Source organism: Tupaia chinensis, unplaced genomic scaffold (genome assembly GCF_000334495.1).
Source record: "Tupaia chinensis unplaced genomic scaffold, TupChi_1.0 Scaffold000270_1, whole genome shotgun sequence".
In the NCBI taxonomy this organism is placed as follows: domain Eukaryota; kingdom Metazoa; phylum Chordata; class Mammalia; order Scandentia; family Tupaiidae; genus Tupaia; species Tupaia belangeri.
The window spans coordinates 5,235,649-5,257,328 of NW_006159750.1; the positions used below are offsets into that span (position 1 = coordinate 5,235,649).

The 21,680-nt window shown below is 46.3% G+C and overlaps 1 protein-coding gene across 1 annotated transcript in view; it reads right to left on the reverse strand.

Annotated features, from left to right (window-relative positions):
* Positions 1-1,793: 1,793 nt before the first annotated feature.
* The window catches only part of SORT1 (sortilin 1), a gene marked incomplete at its 5' end in the record, with an annotated part of 72,110 nt that continues 52,223 nt past the window's right edge, over positions 1,794-21,680 (reverse strand). Inside the window, 9 exon segments of the mRNA XM_006149525.3 lie at positions 1,794-6,198; positions 6,376-6,499; positions 6,784-6,890; positions 8,795-8,903; positions 9,503-9,619; positions 13,854-14,043; positions 17,161-17,351; positions 17,937-18,105; positions 18,439-18,541. Coding sequence (XP_006149587.2) covers positions 6,184-6,198; positions 6,376-6,499; positions 6,784-6,890; positions 8,795-8,903; positions 9,503-9,619; positions 13,854-14,043; positions 17,161-17,351; positions 17,937-18,105; positions 18,439-18,541 — 1,125 coding nt within the window.

The following is a 21,680-nucleotide window of genomic DNA, read 5'->3' on the forward strand; positions in this document are numbered from 1 at the left end:
ATGTGTGCATGCCCAAAATCCCAAACAGAACTTTGAGAAGGGATGGTGGATCCCTCCTGGGGGGTGGTTTCTCACTTTTCCTCTCAGACTCTCCAGTGAGCGCATGCAGTGTGCAAAAAATATCTGTATCTATATATAGACATATATCTATGTATCTTTAAAAAAAACTCCAACAAACCAACTAGTGTTTCTGGTGCATGACATCTTGGTACATTAGAGAGAACTCCTTAAAAGAAATAGCTGCCTTGGGGCTGGCGGGTGGCATGAGGTGCTGGACTCCTACATTTGAGTGTGGTTCAAGTCCCAAACCTGGCGGCTTGCTTTCTCACGTTCTCTCTCTCTCTCTGGACAAATAATAATAATATTAAATAATTATCTTAAAAGAAAAGAAATAGCTGCCTTATCCTGGGGGTAGAAATCCTTCCACCAGATGGTCATCTCTTCAAGAACAAGGGCTTTGCCCTATCAGACCAAGATGCCAGGGCATTAACATGGAAATATTACCCAGGATGGCTAAAGGTTCAATGCAAGTGGACAGGAACCTCTCCTAAAACAATTTTGGGAGAAAGGAAAACTACAACTCTTTGAGGGTCATTAAATGGATGCAGAAGGACCGTGAAAAAGAGCAGTAATAAAAATATAAGAGGGGTAGCTGGAAAGTTACCAAAGTTAAACTTCCCAGTGTTGTCATGTCAAACCTGCTACAAGGAATGGAATTCAAGCAGTATAATTACATGCTGCTATGCCCAGGAGGAAAAGTTAGCAACTGAAATCTAGGATGTGTGGGGTCTGCCTGCTATACTTTCTGGGGGTAAGAACAAGACAGGTGATCTTACCCATGATAGACAGATTTGTTTTTTAGAGAGATTTTTGCTACAGGGTATGTGTACTCACCAGAGAAACAGAGACAGCAAGAAATCACCCCCTGGGGGCGGTGGCCACACCAAAATCCCTTCTCCTCCACCCTCTCCTCAGGATTTTGGGCACACGCATGCCCACCCACCCAGTGTGTTTTAAGCCACCAGATCTGGGACTTGGAACTATGGTTGACTATGTGGGAGTCCAGCAAGGTAACTATTACACCATTTGCTGGTCCCTGAGAGATCAATCTTTGTAAGTAAAAAGAACAAGAAAGCAGGCCAGCAGGTGGCATGGGGGTTAAGGCACTGGATTCCCACATATCTGATCAAGGCTTAAGTCCTGGACCTGGTGGTTTGAAAATCACACTGGAATACTCCCCCTCTTTTTTTTTTTTACAATGTTATCCTCTGTACCTCACTATGTAGAAAAATAAAGCTTCTTTAAAAAAAATAATAAAAAGAGAACAAGAAAATAAAGGACAAGAAAAGGAGGGGCCAACCCTGTTGCCTATGGTTGAGGGAGCCAGATTCCACACTGCTGACTGCAGTTCAAATTCCCACCCCAGTAGGTTGAAAAATACACTGTGTGTGTGTCTGCCCCTGATTCTGACAGAATGGCGAAGTAGAGAAGGGACGGTGGGTGACCATGTTCCACTGGTGGTGGTGGTGAGGAGGGGTGCTTTCTCCCTTTTTCTTTGTCTCTCTCTGGTGAGTACACATGCCCTCTGGCAATTAAAGAGAGAGAGAGAGAATGAATGAGGTAATTTATGGGGAAAACAACTCACTTTTTAAAATGCCTTTCATTCTATGTATGTACAGTTTCAGTTCTTTGGCTTACTCTGAGGTTGCTGGGGTTTGATTTCTGAAGCTAGAGAACTGGAAGAGCTTTCATAGTAACAAACTGTAGCTTAGTCATCTCAGTAGGTCAGGTAATAAAGTCCAATCTGTTTTATTTCTAACCCAGATATTGCAAATATACAGAAAAGTACCAGTACAAAGTTAAACACATCCAGATTTATTTACACAATGCTAAAGAAATTTGAATTTTCTTTCCATTTCGTGGAAGTTCATTTTAGAGTCTGGCTTTGTTGTGTAACTGACGTGGGTCATTGAGACTTGGTTATCCCACCTCATGCAATTTTCTGTCCCAAGAGAACAGAAAACTTGGGTTTCTGGCGCACATGCAGTAATGATCTTAATACTGCTTTACACTTTCACAGGAAGGCAGCTGTCCCACAGCTTGGGGGGGACCACATGCTCAGAAAGGGGACAAGCGACGAGAGGGTTCAACAGGCACATGGGGACCCTGAGCATTTCTGTGCACGAGGATAAGGAGATGTGACCAAAGCCCTCTTTCCTAGAGGTTCAAACACAGGAGGTGGGCGGGCCCATCAGGGAACATGAAGTCACCCAACCACGACTGAGGGCATGCGGAGGAGGTGCACTGCATTAAAGATCCGGGGACTACCCATAAATCATTAACATGTACACTATACAGTCTATACATGTATATATGTACACACACACATATATATAGAAAGGTACAGATTAGTTTATGCTGTTTCGTATAACCAAGGACGCTTAAGAATGTACTGGTGTGGAAAAGAAAATGCATACGGCAAGTTGTTGAAGACAGTTCCAAATTAAGGTTCTTCCTGTTACAATGCAACGTAACCGAGAGATCCACACGCGCCTGCTATTTCAGTTATCCTCATGAGGGCAAGGCCTGGGCTCTGTGAGGGCAAGATGGTGTTTCCAGAGCTGCCTGAGCCAGGCACATCGCTGGCAGATGGAACAGAAAGTCTGGCATCTGCTGACCCTGGTCCTCCCTGTCACTCCATCATACGGCCAACCTTAAACTTTGGTTTTACTCAAAGCACATTTAAGCCCATGGTGGTAGCAAAGGTGAAGAGCTGAATCCCTTCCTACTCAGCAGTTTCCGATATCCTGGCTTAAGGGGGGAGTGGAGGAGCGGGACAGGCACGGGGCCCCTGAGGGAAGGGCAGGGTTCTTCCCAGCTCTCCTGAAAGGAAAGACTCTCCCCTCCTGCTCTGCCTGGAGAGTGAATAAGCAACTGGACCAGGCCAGCCCTGTCACTTGGGGTGGGTGTGGATGGCCTGACACTGCTGTGTGTCCAGGTACTGTGGTGAAGGCCAGGAAGGACCAGCTGCGGTTCACAGGGCCCAGTGCAGGGGCTGGAGCGGCCAGCACGTTACTCGTCTGTGGGGATGAAAGGCCACTTGAGTGGAGGGAGGCCCAGAGGGGAACCTAAGAGCAAGAGAGATACACCCTGGAAAGTCTACTCCGAGGCAGATGGTAAACACCAAGTTCCGCCATTGCTCCTCTACCGAGCCTCTGGAGCCCACCCCAGAACTGCCACAGCTCTCCAAAGGCCTTTCCTCCTCACGCAGTGCTCTCCTTCAAGCAACAGCCTAGGTGTATCCGTCCGGGTCACTGGTCTCACTGAAAAGCAAAGGTCTGCTTAGGTCTGAGCAGGAAGGATGTGAGTCCTCCCGGGATTTAGCTCAGACCACTGTGGGCTGTCTGTCTGTCCCACCTATCTGACAAGGCTAAATTCCACTATGGAAACTCCCAGAAATAATCCCTCTGCTACCTTCATGCCTGGGAGTTTACGCAATGGTATGCTGTGTTTTGCCTTCAAAGATACGTCCCTAACCTTGAGTGCGATGATTGGGACAGTGACTTTTAGACGCTATCATGGGTTTAGGTGGTTCGACTCTCTGCTGAGGGCACGTGTCTGTGAGTGAGTAGGCTGACACACAAGCTTGACAGCCAACAAAGGGTGTGGCCAGGCCTGCCACCAGTTCTTGAACAAGCCGGCCAGCCAGGGGTGGAAAGGAGGAGGTGGAGAAGGGTGCTCTTGCATGAAGCTCCCACTCCTTCCTCTTTAACAGTGACCCTCCATGAGGGCAAGGACAGTTTCTAAAAAACATTCAAAATTACCATTACTTCTGTTTTCAGCATGAAAACAGAAGAACAACATTTTCTGCTTGCCAAAGTGGCAAGAGGGCTGTCACACTGCCCTACAGCAGCGGCTCCAACCCTGTCCTACAGCGCAGGAAGCCGCCCCGCGCCCCGTACGCGGCCCCTGCATGCCCAAAGAGGTCCGAGCTCTGAAGACTACCGGTGGCACTGCTCGTCACACACGGGGACCCTAGACAATACACCCCCGTGTGGTTCCTCGGCCCCTTCACAGGACACTGTGAGGTTCCAATGACGTAATGCAGGTGAAGGTGCTTGGAAAACTGCCGAGTTCTACGGAAATCCCAGGGCGCAGTACGAGCAGAAAGCCCTAACCGTATGTGGTTAGAGAAGAATATTAACTTTCCCACAGCTTAAAACTAGTGAGAGGATTCCCAAATGCTGCCACATCTACCCAGAGCAGCTATATGCCAGCAGAAAAGGTGTGTGGTATAAATAGGCTTTTCCTGGGCACCAAATGCCCTTTGGACAGGGGGTAAGGGTGGGACAAAGGTGGACACTGTCTATCATTTGTGACCTAGTGTATCTTTGGAATTATTTTACATTTTAAAACCAGGTAAAACGAATGAGCTAAAAGACGCAGGCACTCTAGCCTTAAGAGCTATTAATTCTCTCCACGAAAACTGTCCTAACTATTTTCTAACTGAAGCTCCCTGACTCATTTCATTCGACTGCAGTTTCAAAGTCTCTAAAACTCCCCGTCCACGTCCTCCTCCGCTCTCCTCGCTGCTGTTCATCTATTCTGGGAGGAGAGAGCTGGGCCATCTGCTCCCACACTCTGACGAAGTTAATTTGGCACATTCACTTTTCATGGACTTTCTAGCCACAAAATGAACTAGCAGCAAATGGCATCTACCAAAGAATGTCCCAACCATAATTACCGGGGAAACTGACCAGCGCAGCAGGTACATTCAGACCCAAAGCTCACCACACGACATTCTACAGCAAGCATTCGAGCCGTACTGGACTCATTATTGCAGCTTTCCTTTGCTAAGAGGTCACCCCCAGATCCACCCAACTACATTCTAAAATTCATTTCATTTGGGCAAATGCCAGATAGAAAACTTCCTTAAATTTAAAGTATGAACTCAGTACATCACAAAAAACATCACCTGGACTGCAAGTGTGTTTTCAATGGGTTCGGCCAAACATTTCATGCCAACAAATTACTTGGCAAAGCTAGCTGAGAGAGATGAGGACAGCCTGGCAATAAACATTTGATTCAAGGGAAAAAAAAAAAAGTCCATAAATCTGAAAACAACTCTAGTCCTGGCTCAAGGTACAGCAACCTAAGAGAAGCAGATAAGCAGCAACCGCCCTGACTTCACGATGAGCCCGCACAACAGGTAACAACCAGAAAACGGAAGACTGCGGCTTCAGTCCTGGGGCTCTCGGGCTGCTCTGTGCGCTCAATGAACAACTCCAGTGACGAGATCACTCAGCCTGGGCAGGCTTCCAGGCCAGGCCTGTACCCTGTCCTTGAGCAAGTCCACTGGCACACACACAAAGCACAGCTTGAAAGATCTCAAGAAGCAAGAATCTCTCCTTTAATAGGTGCTAAATCTAGTCAATTCTATGCTGTTCCCCTCTTCCTGCCTTAAGTTAAAAATATTGCCCTGTAAATTTTCCTGATTTAGTATCTTGGAAGCACATGGTTAAGTTAGTTGCCAAGGGGCAATTAACAAGGGTATTGCCTAATTAAACAAGGGAAAAGAAAAATCACTGTGGTCTCTGGTCCCTGAAGGGGAAAAAAAAAAAAAAAGATGCAGCAGCAGGGATCTGAGTGAGGAGCTGGAGTGCAATGTTCCCCAGCTAGGGAGACGCTGGCCGGGCTGTGCCGGTAACTGCAGTCTCTGTTTCCCTCTCTGTGGCTGCTTCATGTTGCCAGCAGAGCCCAGGAACAGCACCGAGTACCTGGTGAGGGTTGATGCTGGAGGTGGCAGATGCCCTGGGGCAGGCACCATGTAGGGCACGGAAGAGTGGGCTAGTGAGACGCTCCCTTTGAATTCCATTTCATTTCCCTTAAAAACAAAACAAAAACAAAATCCCCAAAGCCCATACTTTGCAAAAAGACAGAACTTGAAATAAAAAGTTAAAGAATTTAAATTTTCCCCTCTTCTCAGAGCCAATTCCAAGAGCACCCAGGGTTCCCCACCCCCCCGCATGTCTCTAGAGTAGGTCCTTTTGGCTTTGATGGAAGCAGCAGAGACAGAGCTGGGGCCCTCGTAATGGGAAATTTATTTCCCCCAGTTGGAGCCACCGCGAGTGTGAGAGGTACTGTGGTTCCACCTCCATGCTTGGTCCCAGCTCCTCTGAAGAGCTATTCCAGAAGGTCCTGAAAAGACAAGACACATACCATATTACCGACAGCCTAAAAACTCCCCATTTGGAAGGCCATCACCTTGCCGAATCTCCACCTCCACCTCAGTAGTATCGTATAGTGATCGTGAATAGAAGAACACTCCCTTTCTTTTTGGTATTTTCTGACCACCCCTCATGGAGAAAGTCTCACCTCGTCTGAGTCGTCGTGATAACCGCTTTTGTTTGTGTGGGAGGCTGTGTCCAGAGCGTCCACGCCGTCCACACCGTTGGCCTCCGCGTGCTGCTGGAGCACAGAGTACCGATGCACCAGGAACCTGGAGTAGAAACCTCCGTGAGCCGTCATGTGCTGAGCAGGGGCGCATTTCTTAGAGGCCTGTGGATTTTCTCAACTTAATGCACTCACAGAGCCAGTCTCACATACAGAAGCACAGCCCATAACTGGCACGTGAAAAGACGACATATGTGAAGATTTGGGTCTGATTCCTCAGGAACATCACTCTAACTGCCTCGATTTTGCCAAAGGCAGACTCAACCATATGCCCTCATCTGATTTCCTGGTTTGAATTCAGTACCTTTGATTGACTTCCACATTTCTTACCTTCCCCCGCAGACGTATTTCTTCACAATGAGCACTCCTGCTACGACTGTGACCAGCATCAATCCCACAATGGCCAGGATAATTGGAACAGAATTTGACTTGGAATTCTTGATAAATTAAAACACAAACACAAAAGCTTTTAGCCATGCATATTCTAAGACTGCATTCAAAGGAGCTCATTCCCCTCACCTCTGTGAACAAATGATCTGCAATCCAAGGCATTTAATGATGGTATTTTTCTAACCCCGCAAGATGAACCATGTCAATGTCACAAGGGGAATCTCACAGCTGGCAGAGAGTAATCTGAGCTCCAGCTGCTCTGAAGCTGCAGATCCAGTGGCTTCAATGGCAAAATTATGCTGAAAGCCTGGGCGACTGCCTAGATCAAATACGGTAACTGACTACTCCACACTGCCCATTTACAAACCTTGGTGCTTAAGGGTGGAGCAGGAAGAGCAGACTATGATAACAGTGGGCTGACTGACTCTAGAACAGGGCCACATCATCTCGGAAGAAGTTGTGGCAATGCTATAAGGCAGGCCATTGTGTGATAGCAAGGTTTTTCTTTTTCTTTTTTTCTTTTCAAATTTAATTTCTGGGGGCTGGCAGGTGGTGTGATGGTTAAGGGTGCTGGACTCCCACATGGCCAACCATGGTTTGAGTCCCAGACCTGGCGGCTTGCTTTCTCACTTTCTCTCTCTTTTGTTCACTCTGTTCCTCTCTGGTCAAATTAAAATCAATCAATCAATAAAGTTAAATAAAATAACTCTTTTAAAAAATTTAATTTCTGGAGAACCAGCAGTTAGCGTAATGGCTATGTCACTGGACTCCCATGTAGTCAACCGCGGTTTGCGTCCTGGACCTGGTGGCTTAAAACTCAAGCCGGGCGCGTGTACGTGCGTGCCCAAGATCCCGAGAGGAGAATGGAGAAGGGATTGCGGTGTGACCATACCCTCTGGGGGGTGATTTCTCGCTTTCTGTCTCTATGTTTCTCTCTGTCTGTCTGGCGAGCGCACGCGCCCTATAGTGAAAACCTCTCAAAGAACAAAAAAAAAAAAGTAAAAAAAAAAAAAATTAATTTCTGGTATGTTTTCACAAATAAGCCTTATCACATCATTGTTTGAGTGAAACCTACCTGCATCTGGGTGGGAGATAGGGAGTGTATGTTTTCAATGTATCCAAGAGGAGGCAGAGCTGGAGTCTGGGACAAGTTGTGTCCCCGTGGGCGGGAGTCCTGTGCAATCACACACACAAACACTCTGAGGACGGCCACCAGCAGTCCAGGGCAGGGGAGCAGAGGAGGAATCTGCCCCTCACAAATACACACACCCATGCACTCTTCTCCCATTGCCTTCTCAATCCCACCCATGTCAGGCTCCCATCCCTGAGGACAGCAGAGAGGAAGGGACTGCAGACTGTCCGGCTCAACACCTTGTTCCACAGATGTGGAAACAAGGGCCCACAGATAACCCCCAAGTCACAGAGCTGATCCAGAGCTCCTTTAGGAAGAATTTCTTCCATACTTTATCTCTAAATCCCAGTCGACAGTTCAGTACTACAGTTTTGCAATCAGAACCATAACTTGCTCCTACATCAAAACCAGCCCATTATTACCCAAGTTCAGTTTTTCATTGTGAACACATTCAACACGACTCAGCACAAGGATCCACCCATCTGTCGGGTCCTCTGCTTGTCCACACCACAAACCTCCAGGTTATAACCTCTTATAACCAATCTTCTTTGGCCATCTCTAAGTGACTCTGAGACTCGGAAATTTCCACAACTCTACGACTTAAGACTTCTACAAATTTACCACCTTGCCCCCACAACTTAGCATTGAGCTTCGTGGCCCTTCGTGCATCCACACAGTTTCCTGTGCAATGGGAGCTTGACAGAAGTAGTTTGGCCACTTTGAGTCAGCAACGAAATTCTAGATGCTGTAACCTTGATTCTTCCTGGCAGAACAAGAAATCCTACTTCTACCTAAAAAACAGATGTATTTTCACATTACCTGCTTTTCTGGGCTCAAAAAGTTGCTTGTGCATTTCTTTTTCAAGTCTTTCACTTCTCGAACTGGATTCACACCACCTTGGCATCTGTCTCCCGGGATTTTCCGGTAACTGGAAGGCAAAGAAGATTTATTAGAAAAATATAAGGATGTGCTCCTGGACGCGTGCCCACTGCCTAGAAACGAGATTTGAAACACTTCTCATCCCTACATCACGTGATCTTCTAGGCCTGGGCTAGAAGGATGTTCATGGGGAAGTTTTGGAGGTTATTCTGTGTATTTTCAGGCCCTGAGCAGACTAAACATCTCTGTCCCTTGCTGTCAGGGAAATACTGTCCTTTCAACCTCAACAGACTGTGTGAAATGTGACTCAAGGAAAATTTATTAATACGTGGTACAGCAGTGGAGATGGGAACGTTTATCAGGCACGGAGGGACTACAGCTCCACTAGAGCTGTGCTGTCCCATATGGTGGCTACAGATAGGACAATGAATTAACATGAAAACTTCAGCTCCTTGGGACACTAGTGTCAACAGCCACACATGGCTTGGCGGCTGTCACATTGGCCACGGCGGATTACAGAATATTCCCATCACTGCAGGAAGCTCTACTAGTGCTTTTTAAGAGTGCTCTCAAGTACTGTCCCGCTCTGCGTGTTCTCACTCCGAACAAGGACGGCTCACTGGTCAGGGGGAGAAAGGGCCGTCTCACCCGTTTGTCGTCAGGTGCTCCTCTCTTCCATACAGACAAAACTCAAGGTCGTGGCCCTTCAGTTCTGGCTGTTCCACACACTTTGAGTCATTTTCTGGACGGTAGTAGCCAAAATCACTGCAAAGGCAACAAATAAAGTAACTCTCAAAGTCGCTAAAAGACAGTGACTACCAATGAAATTTTTGTTTTGTTTTTAATTTGCCAGAGCTGTGTGCATTTGCCAGAGAAAGACAGTGACAGAATGGCACAGAGAGAGACTGAGAGAGAAAGTACCCCCTGTGGGGAATGTCGCGCTGCAATCCCTTCTCCATCTCCCCCTCCTGTTGGGATTTCGGGCATGTAGGCAAACACGCCCAGTGTGTCTTTTAAGCCACTGTGTCAAAGACTCAAACCGTGTAGTCGGCCATGTAGGATCCAGTCGCTTTAACCACCATGCCACCAGCTGACCCTCAAGGAAGGTTTAACGTGGGGCAGTGGATGGCTGATATCCCAGGCTTGAGTGGCCCAGAAGCAGCTCAGGAAGGCATGTCCATCTAGGAGCAGACATGGAGGGCTCTGCTGAGGAGAAAGGAAGCTCATGGTCGATCGGGCTTGGTGGAATTGGGACTAGCTAGAGCCCAAGGCTGGGAGCCCTGTAGACAGCTCTGGCTCAGGGAGAGGAGTGACTGCCGCCGACAGCGACGGTGGGGGCGGGCAGAGGTGACTGCACAACTAGGGTGAGGACAGGGCCACAAAAATGGTGGCATTAGCTACAGACACTTAACAGCTCTTCCCTTTCCCTCCATTTATCCTGTCCTCCAGGTCTATGTGAAACCATTTCTTTTTTTCTTTTTTTTTTTTTTGAGAGGTTTTTTCGCTATAGGGTGTGTGCTCTCGCCAGACAGACAGAGATAGACATAGAGACAGAAAGTGAGAAATCACCCCCCAGAGGGGATGGCCATGCGGCAATCCCTTCTCCTCCATTCTCCTCTCGGGATTTTGGGCACGCATGCACATGTGCCTGGCATGAGTTTTAAGCCACTGGGTCCGGGACGCGAACCGTGGTTGACTACGTGGGAATCCAGCGACATAGCCATTACGCTAACTGCTGGTTCCCTATGTGAAACCATTTCTGTCCTCTGCAATTCTGTCCCTCTTAGCTTCTTAGATGGCCCTTGCTTCCACACCCTTTCCTGCCCTCTTTTCATCTCATGTCTCTCTAGCACCACCCTTCTGCTCTCCTTTTCCTGCTTTGCCCCTACAGTAAGGTCCTCTTCTCTAAGGCTTCCCCGTACGTGAGCACCCTTGGTCCTGCTCCTCCTACCTGCCCCAGGACCTAACTTCACTGACAGCATGAGAAGGGACCATCTCTCTACCTAACTTATGGCTTCTCCTTCGCCTACATATGCCTCCACCCTAGAAATACTTTCTTAGCCCTCCGTTCCCTTACTAGCCAAATTTCTTAGAAGAATATTCCTTACTTGTCCTACTTTCTTCACTTCTTTTTTACCCCATGCATTTTGACTTCAACGTCCTCTGCAACCCTGAAAATGAATGAATGACAACCTCTCCCCACCACCACTCTGCTACCACCACCAGGGCTCGCTAGTCATCAGGCCCGGTGGAGTCCTCTCTGGTCTCACTGTGACCACCTGTTCTGTGGCGTCTGACACACCGCTGTGCCCCCACCCACCTCGGCACTGGCAAAGCCACACTTGTCTGCTTCTGGGCCTCTACTCGCTCTCCCTGCCTCCCAACCCATAAGTGCAGAAGCCGTGCAGGGCTCTTGCATCCGTCCTCTTACTTTCTCTGTATTTGCTTTCCTTTAGCGACCACAGCTTCTGTGGCTGAAACTAAACCTTTCGGGTTTTACTGCTCTCCTGAGGTTTCCTTTCACTTCACCCTACATTTCCAATACCTGCTGCTGACTGCCACCCACTATGCGGACAGAACTCACAGGCAGACGGTGCTCTCCACGTCCCGTGCCTGCCCTGTGCAGGCTCCTCTGCATTTCCATGTCATGTCCATGACACTGCATTCCCTCCCACGGTCTGAGCCGGCCATCTAGCCTGGCCACCATCCTCTCAGACTCCACTTGCTTCTTATCACGATTACTCTGCCTTCCCTCACGGCCTTTCTCCCAGCACAGACTCCCGGATCACGGTGCTGGTTCCAAGCTGACAGCAGCCTGAGGCTCTAACAGCCTGCTTTCTTCCCAGATCATGGGCAGAGCCCACCATTCATCAGGGCTCAGCTGGAACGCCGCCTTCTCAACAGAAGCCTTCTTTGGCCCCCGTCCTTTCGGCTCTAGGTGAACTACTCTCTCCCTTCTCTAAGCCCCCACAGCACCACCTTCTGTTCCGCACCACAATTACGTTCATCTTTCCAGGAAAATAGGTAAGAGACTTTCCACCCTCTCTCTGCATTGCCCTGTGCACAGCAGGTACGTAATGACTATTTGGAGAATATATAGATATTACTTGACTTCGAGGGTTTTTCTGACAAGTATTTAAAGAAGAGGGCAGGGAGAACAAAAGATATAAAGACACCATCCTCCCAACAGCAGAGGTAAATTCAATTAAGAATTTAAGGTATTCAATCCAAAATTTCAGGGGAGGTACCCCTCTCCCTCATAGAGGACCCACTTCTCAAGGACACGTGGTACAGTGTGTGGGCTCTGGGGCTGCAGTAGCAGCTTCACGTTCCAGCCCTGCCGCTCTCCCGAGCAAGCTGGTCACAGCCTCTCCGCTATGAAATTAAATATGCCTTACAGAGGCCAGTGCCGAGGACAGAGGTGATGCTCAATAAAAGCTGGCTGCTGCCAATGCTGCTACGTTACTACTGAAGGGAGAGTGCTTTCAAGGAGCTTGGGATTTAATGGTGGAAGCAACCCTATAAGCGATAACTAAAGCACAGCAGGTGAGCTAATAAGGGTTCTATGGGAGTCTAGGTGAGAGAAAGCTGGAGCTAAGTATTCAAGGCTGAGTAGAATCCACTGGGTTTGGGGGTCAAGCAGGCGATGTGGAAAGGCTTTCCGGGCAGAGGAAGCACCATGTGTAATGGCATGGAGCTCTGAGGGTTCATAGCATGTCTGGAAAACAGCAGACACTCCCGCAGGAAGCCTGGCATAAGTGAAGTCAAAGATGGGAGATACCAGGACCAGCAGTTGGCATACTGGCTATGTTGCTGGACTCCCATGTAGCCAACCGTGGTTTGAGTCCCAGACAAGGTGGCTTAAACTCATGCCAGGTGCGTGTGCGTGCGTGCCCAAGATCCCGAGAGGAGAATGGAAGAGAAGGGATTGTGGCATGGCCATCCCCCTTGGGGGGTGATTTCTGGCTTTCTGTCTCTGTGTCTTTCTGGCAAGTGCATGCACCCTATAGCAAAAAAAAAAACCCTCCACCTCCACCCCCCAAAAAGATGGGAGATACCCTGTTAGTTTCACGGATCTATCAACAACCTCTACAATACTGAAGGTGATCTCAGCCGAATGTTTCTTTGTGGAAACAGAGAAGGGAGGACTTGGTCATTCCACATGCAGATATGAGACACACTGGAGGGACCACACTTGGTCAGACCTGCATGTCACTCACACCTGTATTCTACTGTCACCTGTGGTTCGAGACAATATCACACAGGGGCCATGACAGCCATCCACCTGCCTTCTTTGTCCAAATCCTTTAGGAACCACTTTTACTTCCTAACATGATCTTTTGGAACGTTCCAGAAAAGGATTACCTGTGATGTGAAGCAGCTCCTCTTATTTGCCCTAAAATTACTAACTTGAGCTATGCCTGGACCCCCTGCCTTTATATAATCAACTAACCCTTCGCCAGCCAAATAAGCCTGGCTGGTCCTAACTCGAGGGCATCCACCCTGATGGCCTCTAACCCTCATGGCACACGTGCACATGGCTGTCACGATGTCACCTCTAGCCTCGGAACCAAACCACCAGCTCTCTGTCTTCACTCCTGAAGGGGACCTAAACCCTGCCATCCTTCCTACTGAACTTGAGCTGCCAGGCTATTTTCTAAGGCCCAACTTCCTCTTTGCTCCTGTGTCACTTGCCTTGGTGTTTTTGTTTTATCCTTTTCCTTCTTACATAACTTCTCTCCTTGTCACCACTGCCAAGACAACATTTCTGGGGCTTGTTGCTGGTTCTGCCCAGGAATCACCTAACATGATTATACGCTCTCTCCAGTTATTAACAACTTTGGTTCCTTTTTTCTGTGCCTTGATTTCCTTGCAAAGAAGCATTTCTCCACTCTTGGGGGAAAGGATTTGAACACTTTTTAGCCCTGTTAGACAACTATCTTTCACTTTCTCCAACATGGGAAAGGGGCTGACAGAGGGATCTGAGGAATGCTGATACCAGAGGAAGTCCTCCAGGGAACAGGGACAGATGGACGGCTGCTTGGTGACAACATAGTCTCGGCCATTCTGACAGACGGATGACTTGCGTAGCCGTAGGTATTGTTCTTTATAGCCCAAAATGCAGCCATCTTCATAACCTCCAGGGTCTGTGGAATGTGCCAGCCATATGGTATAGTCCTTCTCTTCACCTAAAGGACACACAGACTGTTCAGGAAACTGTGTGGCACAGAACCTCCCTCCCCTCCCCATCCCCATAGGCAGCAGCTGCTAGGCTACTGGAAGAACAAGAAGGGAATGTGGGAATGTCTGACTCATGACCTACTGCTTCATTTTGGACTGCAAATAAAAGTTACATTGGTCAGCCAGCTGGTGGCGTGGCCGTTAAGGTGCCTGGATCCCATACAGGAGACTGTGCAGTCTGAGTCCTGGACCCAGCAGTTTGAAAACCACGCAAGTGTACATGTATGCTCAAAATCTAGAGAGGAGAGTGGAGAAGTAATTGTGGTGTAGCCAACCCCTAGGGGCTGCACTGTCCCCGTGCCAATCTCTCTCTGGTGAGTGCATACAACTGCAGCACAAATTAAAACGAACAAACAAACAAACAAAGACAACAATTGCAATGGTCTGTAGCCTATTAATAATCGCAATTCCTCATGCCAAGAGGATTCTTTCCATCTCAACATCCACTGGAGGATTAAGAACAAGTCTTGAAGTTAGAAAAGCTGGATGGTGGACCTCTTGAGTTCCTCCCAAACCGAGAGACTGCTATGTGTGTGCCTTGCACAGCTATACCCTCAGTCAGCAGGAGTTGTCAGAGCTGTCAGAGGCGAGGACTTACAGCCGGGGGTTCTTTGTTAGGTACAAGGTGCTCACTGGCCAAGAGCACAGGTTCAATTTCACCACATGCTAGTTTGTCTCAAACAAAGGAAAAACTCTTCCTAGAGTTCTAACCTAGTGGACTGGCTCACGCATGCAGACTGTTGATGACAATCGTTTCCGGCTTAGTATACTGTTTCCGGTTTAGTGTATCGTATCATCTACTCCTGGACAAGCAAGTCAAAGGCAGTCACTCAAAGCCACTGTGGATTAGGTTTTATCCTGCGGGATATGCAGACCAGCACGGGGCCTGTTAAAGAGCAGGTGCTCAACAAATCTTTTAATGATGTAGAACGTTAGGGGAAGCTGTGGAACTGCCTCGTGGGAGGGAACTCACAAGCCAGCTCCCTGACTGCCTATTTAATGAATTTAGATGACAGTCATGCTCAGGTATTAAATCATATTTAAACATCTTGTGGAAAAGTAAGGTCCAAACCAAGAACTCTGCTTCCTCAGAAGTCACTGAATTAATATCCTGAGGACACAGACCCATATCACAAATGCAACTGAAATGTCTTGGAAAACACAGTGCATGTGAAAAATATGTTTCATTGTATTATGCCAACATGTACCGATGGGTCACCTTCTCTCTCTCTCTCTCTCTTTTTTGGAGAGGTTTTTGCTATAGGGTGTGTGCGCTTGCCAAAAAGACAGAGACAGACAGAGAGAGAGGAATCATCCCCTAGGGAGAATGGCCATGCTGCAATCCCTTCTCTTCTCAGGATCTTGGGCATGTGCACACATGCGCCCGGCATGAGTTTAAGCCACTGGGTTCAGGACTCAAACTGCGGTTGACTATATGAGAGTCCAGTGATGTAGCCATTATACCATCTGTTGGTCCCACTTTTTCTTTTTTCTTTCAGCCTTCATATTTCTCAGTATAAAGGCAGTATCTTTGGCATGGGGGTGTGTGCGCTTGTGGCACTTTGGGAACACTTGTGCAATGGGCACTACAAGTCCTTTTCTGAAGCCATTTTCTGGGCCTTGAACATCTAGTTGGAAGTCACAAAACTCTGAAGTGGTCAGTGTGGCTTCACATCTGCCCAGTGGTGACTCTAGAGCTTCCTGTGACTAACTTTCAAGACGTAACTCTTGCCTGAAAATGTCTTCACTTCAATATTTCAAGCAGTAGCACAATCAGTCAGATACTCTACACTTCCCTTGAAGTGTCCTCCTTACAGTTCCGCTGCATTTCCCTAGGGGTAAAGCACCTCGCCAGGTTATGAAATAACTTTAGACAATGACAAGCATGAGTTCTTTCTTTGTTTTAGTTTTGTTACAGGGTGCATGTGCTTTCCAGAGACAGAAAATATAGAGAGAGAAAGAGAAAGAGAGACGGAAAGTGAGAAATCAGCCCCTAGGGTGGATGGCCATATAGCAATCCCTTCTTCTCCATTCCCCTCTCGGGATTTGGGGCCTATATGCATAAGCACCCAAGTGTGTTTTTTCAAGCTGCACAGCTGGCCATGTGGAATCCAGCCGCATTCACCACACCATTAGCTGTCCCCATATTCTTTTTTTTCCGTTTGACTGCCAGAGGGTGTATGCGCTTGTGAGCGAGCATGTCCATGCAAGAGTGTGTGCACGCAAGTGCTTGTACTCTCTCACTGGGCACAGCTGCACAATCCCTTTTCCTCTATTTCTCCATCCTGTTAGGATTTTGGGCACACACTCACATGCACCTGGCATGTTTTTCAAGCAGCTTGGGCAGGGATTTGAACCCTGGTTGGTCATGTGAGCTCTGACTTCCTATGCAGTGTTTAACCACTGTGCTACAGGGCCGGTCCTGCATGTGTTATTTTCACACACAGGAAAGTAGTCTCATGAAAATTACGAAGGTCTCTCCTATTCTGCCCTATGTGGTACCCCTAGCCATGTGTGGCCAGACTGAACTGAGGTTTGATGTAAATGCAATTGTTAAATATACAATGAATTTTGAAGGCTAAAAAGAAAAAACATGTAAAAGATCTCATTAATAATAACTATAATTACTCACATGTTAAAATACTAATATTTTGACATAAGATAACCCTATTACTAAAATTAGTTTCACTTTTCTTATTTTTATGATGTAACTGACAGAATAATTAATTACACATGGGGGGGTCCTCATAAAATTCATGGAAAACATGTATAATCAAAAAACTATGCATGGATTTAAGATTTTTTTATGTACCAAAATAAACTTAACACTACTTTTTTCATGAAACTTTTTGAATCCTCCTTATGGGTGGCTGTCGTATTTCTCTTGAACAGTGCTTGTCCCAAGAAGGAAGATATTTTGCTGCTACCCTTGCACTGCTTGCTTACCCAGGGAATTGCTTCAATCCCCTTTCATATACAAACACATTTGCAGAAGAAATGAAGCTCAACTAATTATTTAGGAAAATGGGCTTATAAGTTCTTATAGGAAGGGTCAAAACACTCACAGTTCCTTTCAAGGATATCTTTAAAATCGATGGTGTAGGAGACCCACTGGCGGGTCAGGAAAGATTCCGTGAAACCCCAGATGCTGATATTCATGGACCTGGCTCCAGGCTCGGAAGCGAGGCCGGTGAAATAGATGGGCTCCCTGGTGAACGTGTAGGACTGCCAGCACTGACCCTCGTCTGTGGAGAACCTGAAACCACAATCAGAAAGATCATGCACGACATAGATGACCGTGTATGGGACTATCAGCAGACCAGTACTGATCCCAAACCACAGGAAACCCCTCATGTTTAGGCGCTAGCTTACTGGCTGACAGTTTTGTTCATTGTTAATGACTACAAGGTAGGGGGAAGGAATTAATTTTGACAGTACAGAAGTAAACTTACATAAATTGATCACAAAAATTCTCTCAAAGGAACAAGAAGGTAGCTACACAAGTAAGACTTCTAAACTAATATACTTAATTATTTGATAAGAGCTTATATTTAGTAAGTAATTTCCAATCTAGAATACTTAAATACTTCTAAAACGTTTTTATTGAGAGGAAGAATTTTTTTTTTTTAAGTGACAAAATGTGTTAGCTAGAGGGAGCCTGAGGAAAAAGCAGTGCCCTTTAATAAGAGTTGCCCTAAACATAATCCTTTCTAGATCATTCGCTATAGTTCTCTAGAATGCATGAGTTGCCATCAGGGTCCATAACTCCCCCACAGTAAACTAGGCACATCCCCACCGCTGCCCGTCGTCAGAGTGTGTGTGGAGCGGAGCTCATGCATACTTAATCACATTGATAGGATGGCTGCTGTGCTCAATGGCCACAATGATGCCTCCAGAGTCCAGGATGGTGTAATAGTGGGGTCCTTCCAGCATCCTCGCCCAGGAGTAACCCCCATCATCTGAGATGTACACATCTGGGACCATCACTGAGATGGCATCTCCCACGCTGCCTGCAACACAATCCACCATCCCGTCAGCACAAATTGGCAACGAAACAGAGAGGGTTTGCTGATGAAAGAAGTTTAAGTGAATTTACTCCGATAATTTCCCACCAGCCCTCTTTAGAAGAACAGAAGGCCACTGAAAACTTGGGAAAGGGTAAGTCATGGTGTTCTTTCTGATGGGACTCTATAAACAATGCAAAGCACCATTATAATGCAAGAATTCCACCAAAGGTGTGGAAATGTCATTTATGTGGGTTTTCTTTAGGGTTCAAAGACTGCGGCTGAGTCTCAGTGGCTCTGCTACTCCTGGCTGTGGTGGTGACTGGGAGGGCTCCTTACCATGAGCAATGACTATGCCTACGGCATTTGGCTCTGAGAGTGGGGCCATCGGAACATTTAGCTTCTGGGAGATGCTGTAAGAAGCATGAATATGAAGGCTGCACTGTGAAAAGAAACCAAAGCTTAGATTAAAACCAAGGTACAATTTCCTTACTCACATCAGTGAGCCTTCTACTAAAGCTCTGAACAAAACCCAGACCTCAGTGAGATAATCTTTTTTATTGTGATAAAATACACACTTCACAAAATTTACCATCTTATGTGTACTGTTCAGTAGTGTCAAATATATTCACATTGTTGTGCAATCTCCAAAACCTTTTCATCTTGCAAACAGGAAAACTCTATTACCCATTAAGCAACAACTCCCCCTTCTGCCTGCTCCTATCCCCTGGCAACCACCCATTTTATGTTTCCTTTCTATGACTCTGTCTACTCTAGATACTCAGCTAAGTAGAATCAGACAGTATTGGTCTTTCCGTGACTGGCTTATTTCATTTAGCATAATGACCTCAAGGTTCACCCATGTAGTAAATATGTCAGAACTGAATTTCTTTTAAGGTTTTTGCAATAGGATGTGTGCACTCACCAAAGAGAGACAGAAAGAGACAGTGAGAGGGAAAGTGGAAATCAGTTCCCAGGGGGATGGCCATGCCACAATCCCTTCTTCATTCTCCTCTCAGGAATCTGGGCATACATGCACACGTGCCCAGCATGATTTTCAAGTCATAGGGTCTAGGACTCAAATGGTTGACAATGTGACAGTCCAGCGCTGCAACCACTATGCCACCTGCTGGCCCCTAAATTTCTTTTTAAGAATGAATATTTCATTGTGTATGTGTGTCTCATTTTATCTACCCATTCATCTGCTGATGGACACTTGAGTTGCTTCCACCTTTTAGCTACTGGGAATAATGCTGCTATGTACATGGGTGTGTCAGACCCTGCTCTTCATTCTTTTTGATAAATAACCAGAGGTAAAACTGCTGAGTCATATAGTAATTCTATTTTTAATTTTTTTAGGAACTGTCATACTGTTTTCCATAGCAGTGATACCATTTCACATTGTCACCAACAGTGTATAAAGATTCCAATTTCTCCACATCCTTGCCAGCACTTTTATCACAGTAGCCTTCTTTTCTTTGAGAGATTTTTGCTACAGGGTGTGAGCGCTTGCTGGAGTGACAGACAGAAAGTGATAAATCATCCCCTAGTGGGGATGGCCACACTGTAGTCCCTTCTCCTCCTGGGATCTTGGGCAAGCACTCGGTGTGAGTTTTAAGCCGCTGAGTTAAGTAAGTCAAATCGCAGTTGACTACGCAGGAGACTAGCAACATAACCATTATGCCATCTGCTGGTCCCACACAGTGGCCTTCTTACTGTGTGCGAGGAGGTAGCTCATGTGATTTTTATTTGTATTTTTCTAATTATTAGTAATGTTGAGCATCTTTTTTATATTATTGTTAGCCACTTGTATATCTTCTTTGGAGAAATGTTTATCTGAATCTTTTGACTTTTGAAGTATTATTTGTTTTTGAGTTGTAGCCTCAGTGGGATACTTGGAGTATTTTCTTTTCTTTTTTTTTTTTTTAAATTGTCAGAGTGTAGGATGCTTGCTGGGGCAGAGAAAGCACCTCCTCCGCAATGGGGAACATAGTCATGCTGCAACCCCTTCTCTCCATTCTGTCAGGATTTGAAGCATGTGTGCACACACACCAGGTGTGCTTTCAAGCCACCAGGGCCAGGATTCAAACTGCGGCTACACCTGGTGGGACATGGCTCTCTTGACCACTAAGCTATAAGGTTGGCCCAGGATACTCTTGATTTTAAAATGTCTATCTGTAAGCAAATTATATAATTATTTTTTAAAGTGTAACCTGTCTTAATTTTATTCCTGCATTACACCAAAGCCATTGAGCAATATTTGAAGTTTGACTTCACACAAATAAACCTGATGAATACCTGACATAGTTCAGATACTGTACAAGATGTAATAGTGACTTATCACATATATGATCATTTCTGTCTTTAAGAGAGCCTGTCATAGGCTCCAGACCCACCTCCAAGGTTCCAGGCTCTAGGCCTACCTCAGTAGACCTCAGCATCAGGCTGGCTTCCTGGCAGATTCAGGTTAAGGCCTATCTCAGAGCCAGGTCAGCCTCTGTAGGCACAGGCTCCAGCATTCCACCTGCCGACCCAGTTAACAGGTCTACCCCAGAGAATCCAGGCTCTAAGCCTACCCTCACAGACCAAGGCACCAGGTCTGCCTACATGCAAACCCTGCCTGCCGGCCAATTCACCCAGAAACTCGGGACAGACAGACTGATGAAGGGCTTTCTCTGTGAAGTCAATCTGTAAAGGACTATGTGTATGGCACACAGAGACTGAATATGAAGCCATGGAAAAGGATATTCCATGCAAATTATAACTAAAAGAGAACAGGTGTGGCTATAGTTATATCAGACAAACTGACTTTTAGTCAAACCCTGTCATGAGAGATAAAGAAAGTCATTCTATAATGATAAAGACATCAATTCTTCAAGACATATAACAGTTTTAAATATATATGCACCCAACATCAAAACACCTAAATTAAAGTTAATATTAATAGAACTGAAGGGAGAAACAGATAGTGATACAATAATTGTAGGAGACATCAATAACTCACTTTTAACAATGGACAGATCATCCAGACCAAAAAAAAAAAGCAAATAGCAGACTTGAATAACACTACAGACCAAATAAACTAAACAGATACATACAAAACATTCCATCCAATAACAGCAGAATACACATTCTTATCAAGTACCCACAGAATATTTTCCAACATAGAACATATATCTGACTACAAGAAAAGCCTTAACCAATTTTAAAAGATTAAAATAGGGGCTGGCCAGTGGCGTGGTGATTAAGGGCAATGGACTCCCACATGGCTGACTGCAGTTTGATTCCTGGACCTGGCAGCTGACTTTCTCACTTTCTCTCTCTCCTCTCTCTCTCTCTCACACACACACATATACACTCTGTCCCTCTCTGGTCAAATTAAAATAAATAAAGTTAAATAAAATAATTATTTTAAAAAAAGATTAAAATAAACGTGGGTCAGCAGGTGGCATGGATATTAAGGCTCTGGATCCCATATAGCTGACTCTGTGGTTTGAGTTCCAGATCCTGTGGCTTGAAAATCATGCCAGGTGCATGTGCATGGACGTCCAAACTCTTGAGAGGAGAGTGGAAAAGAAGGG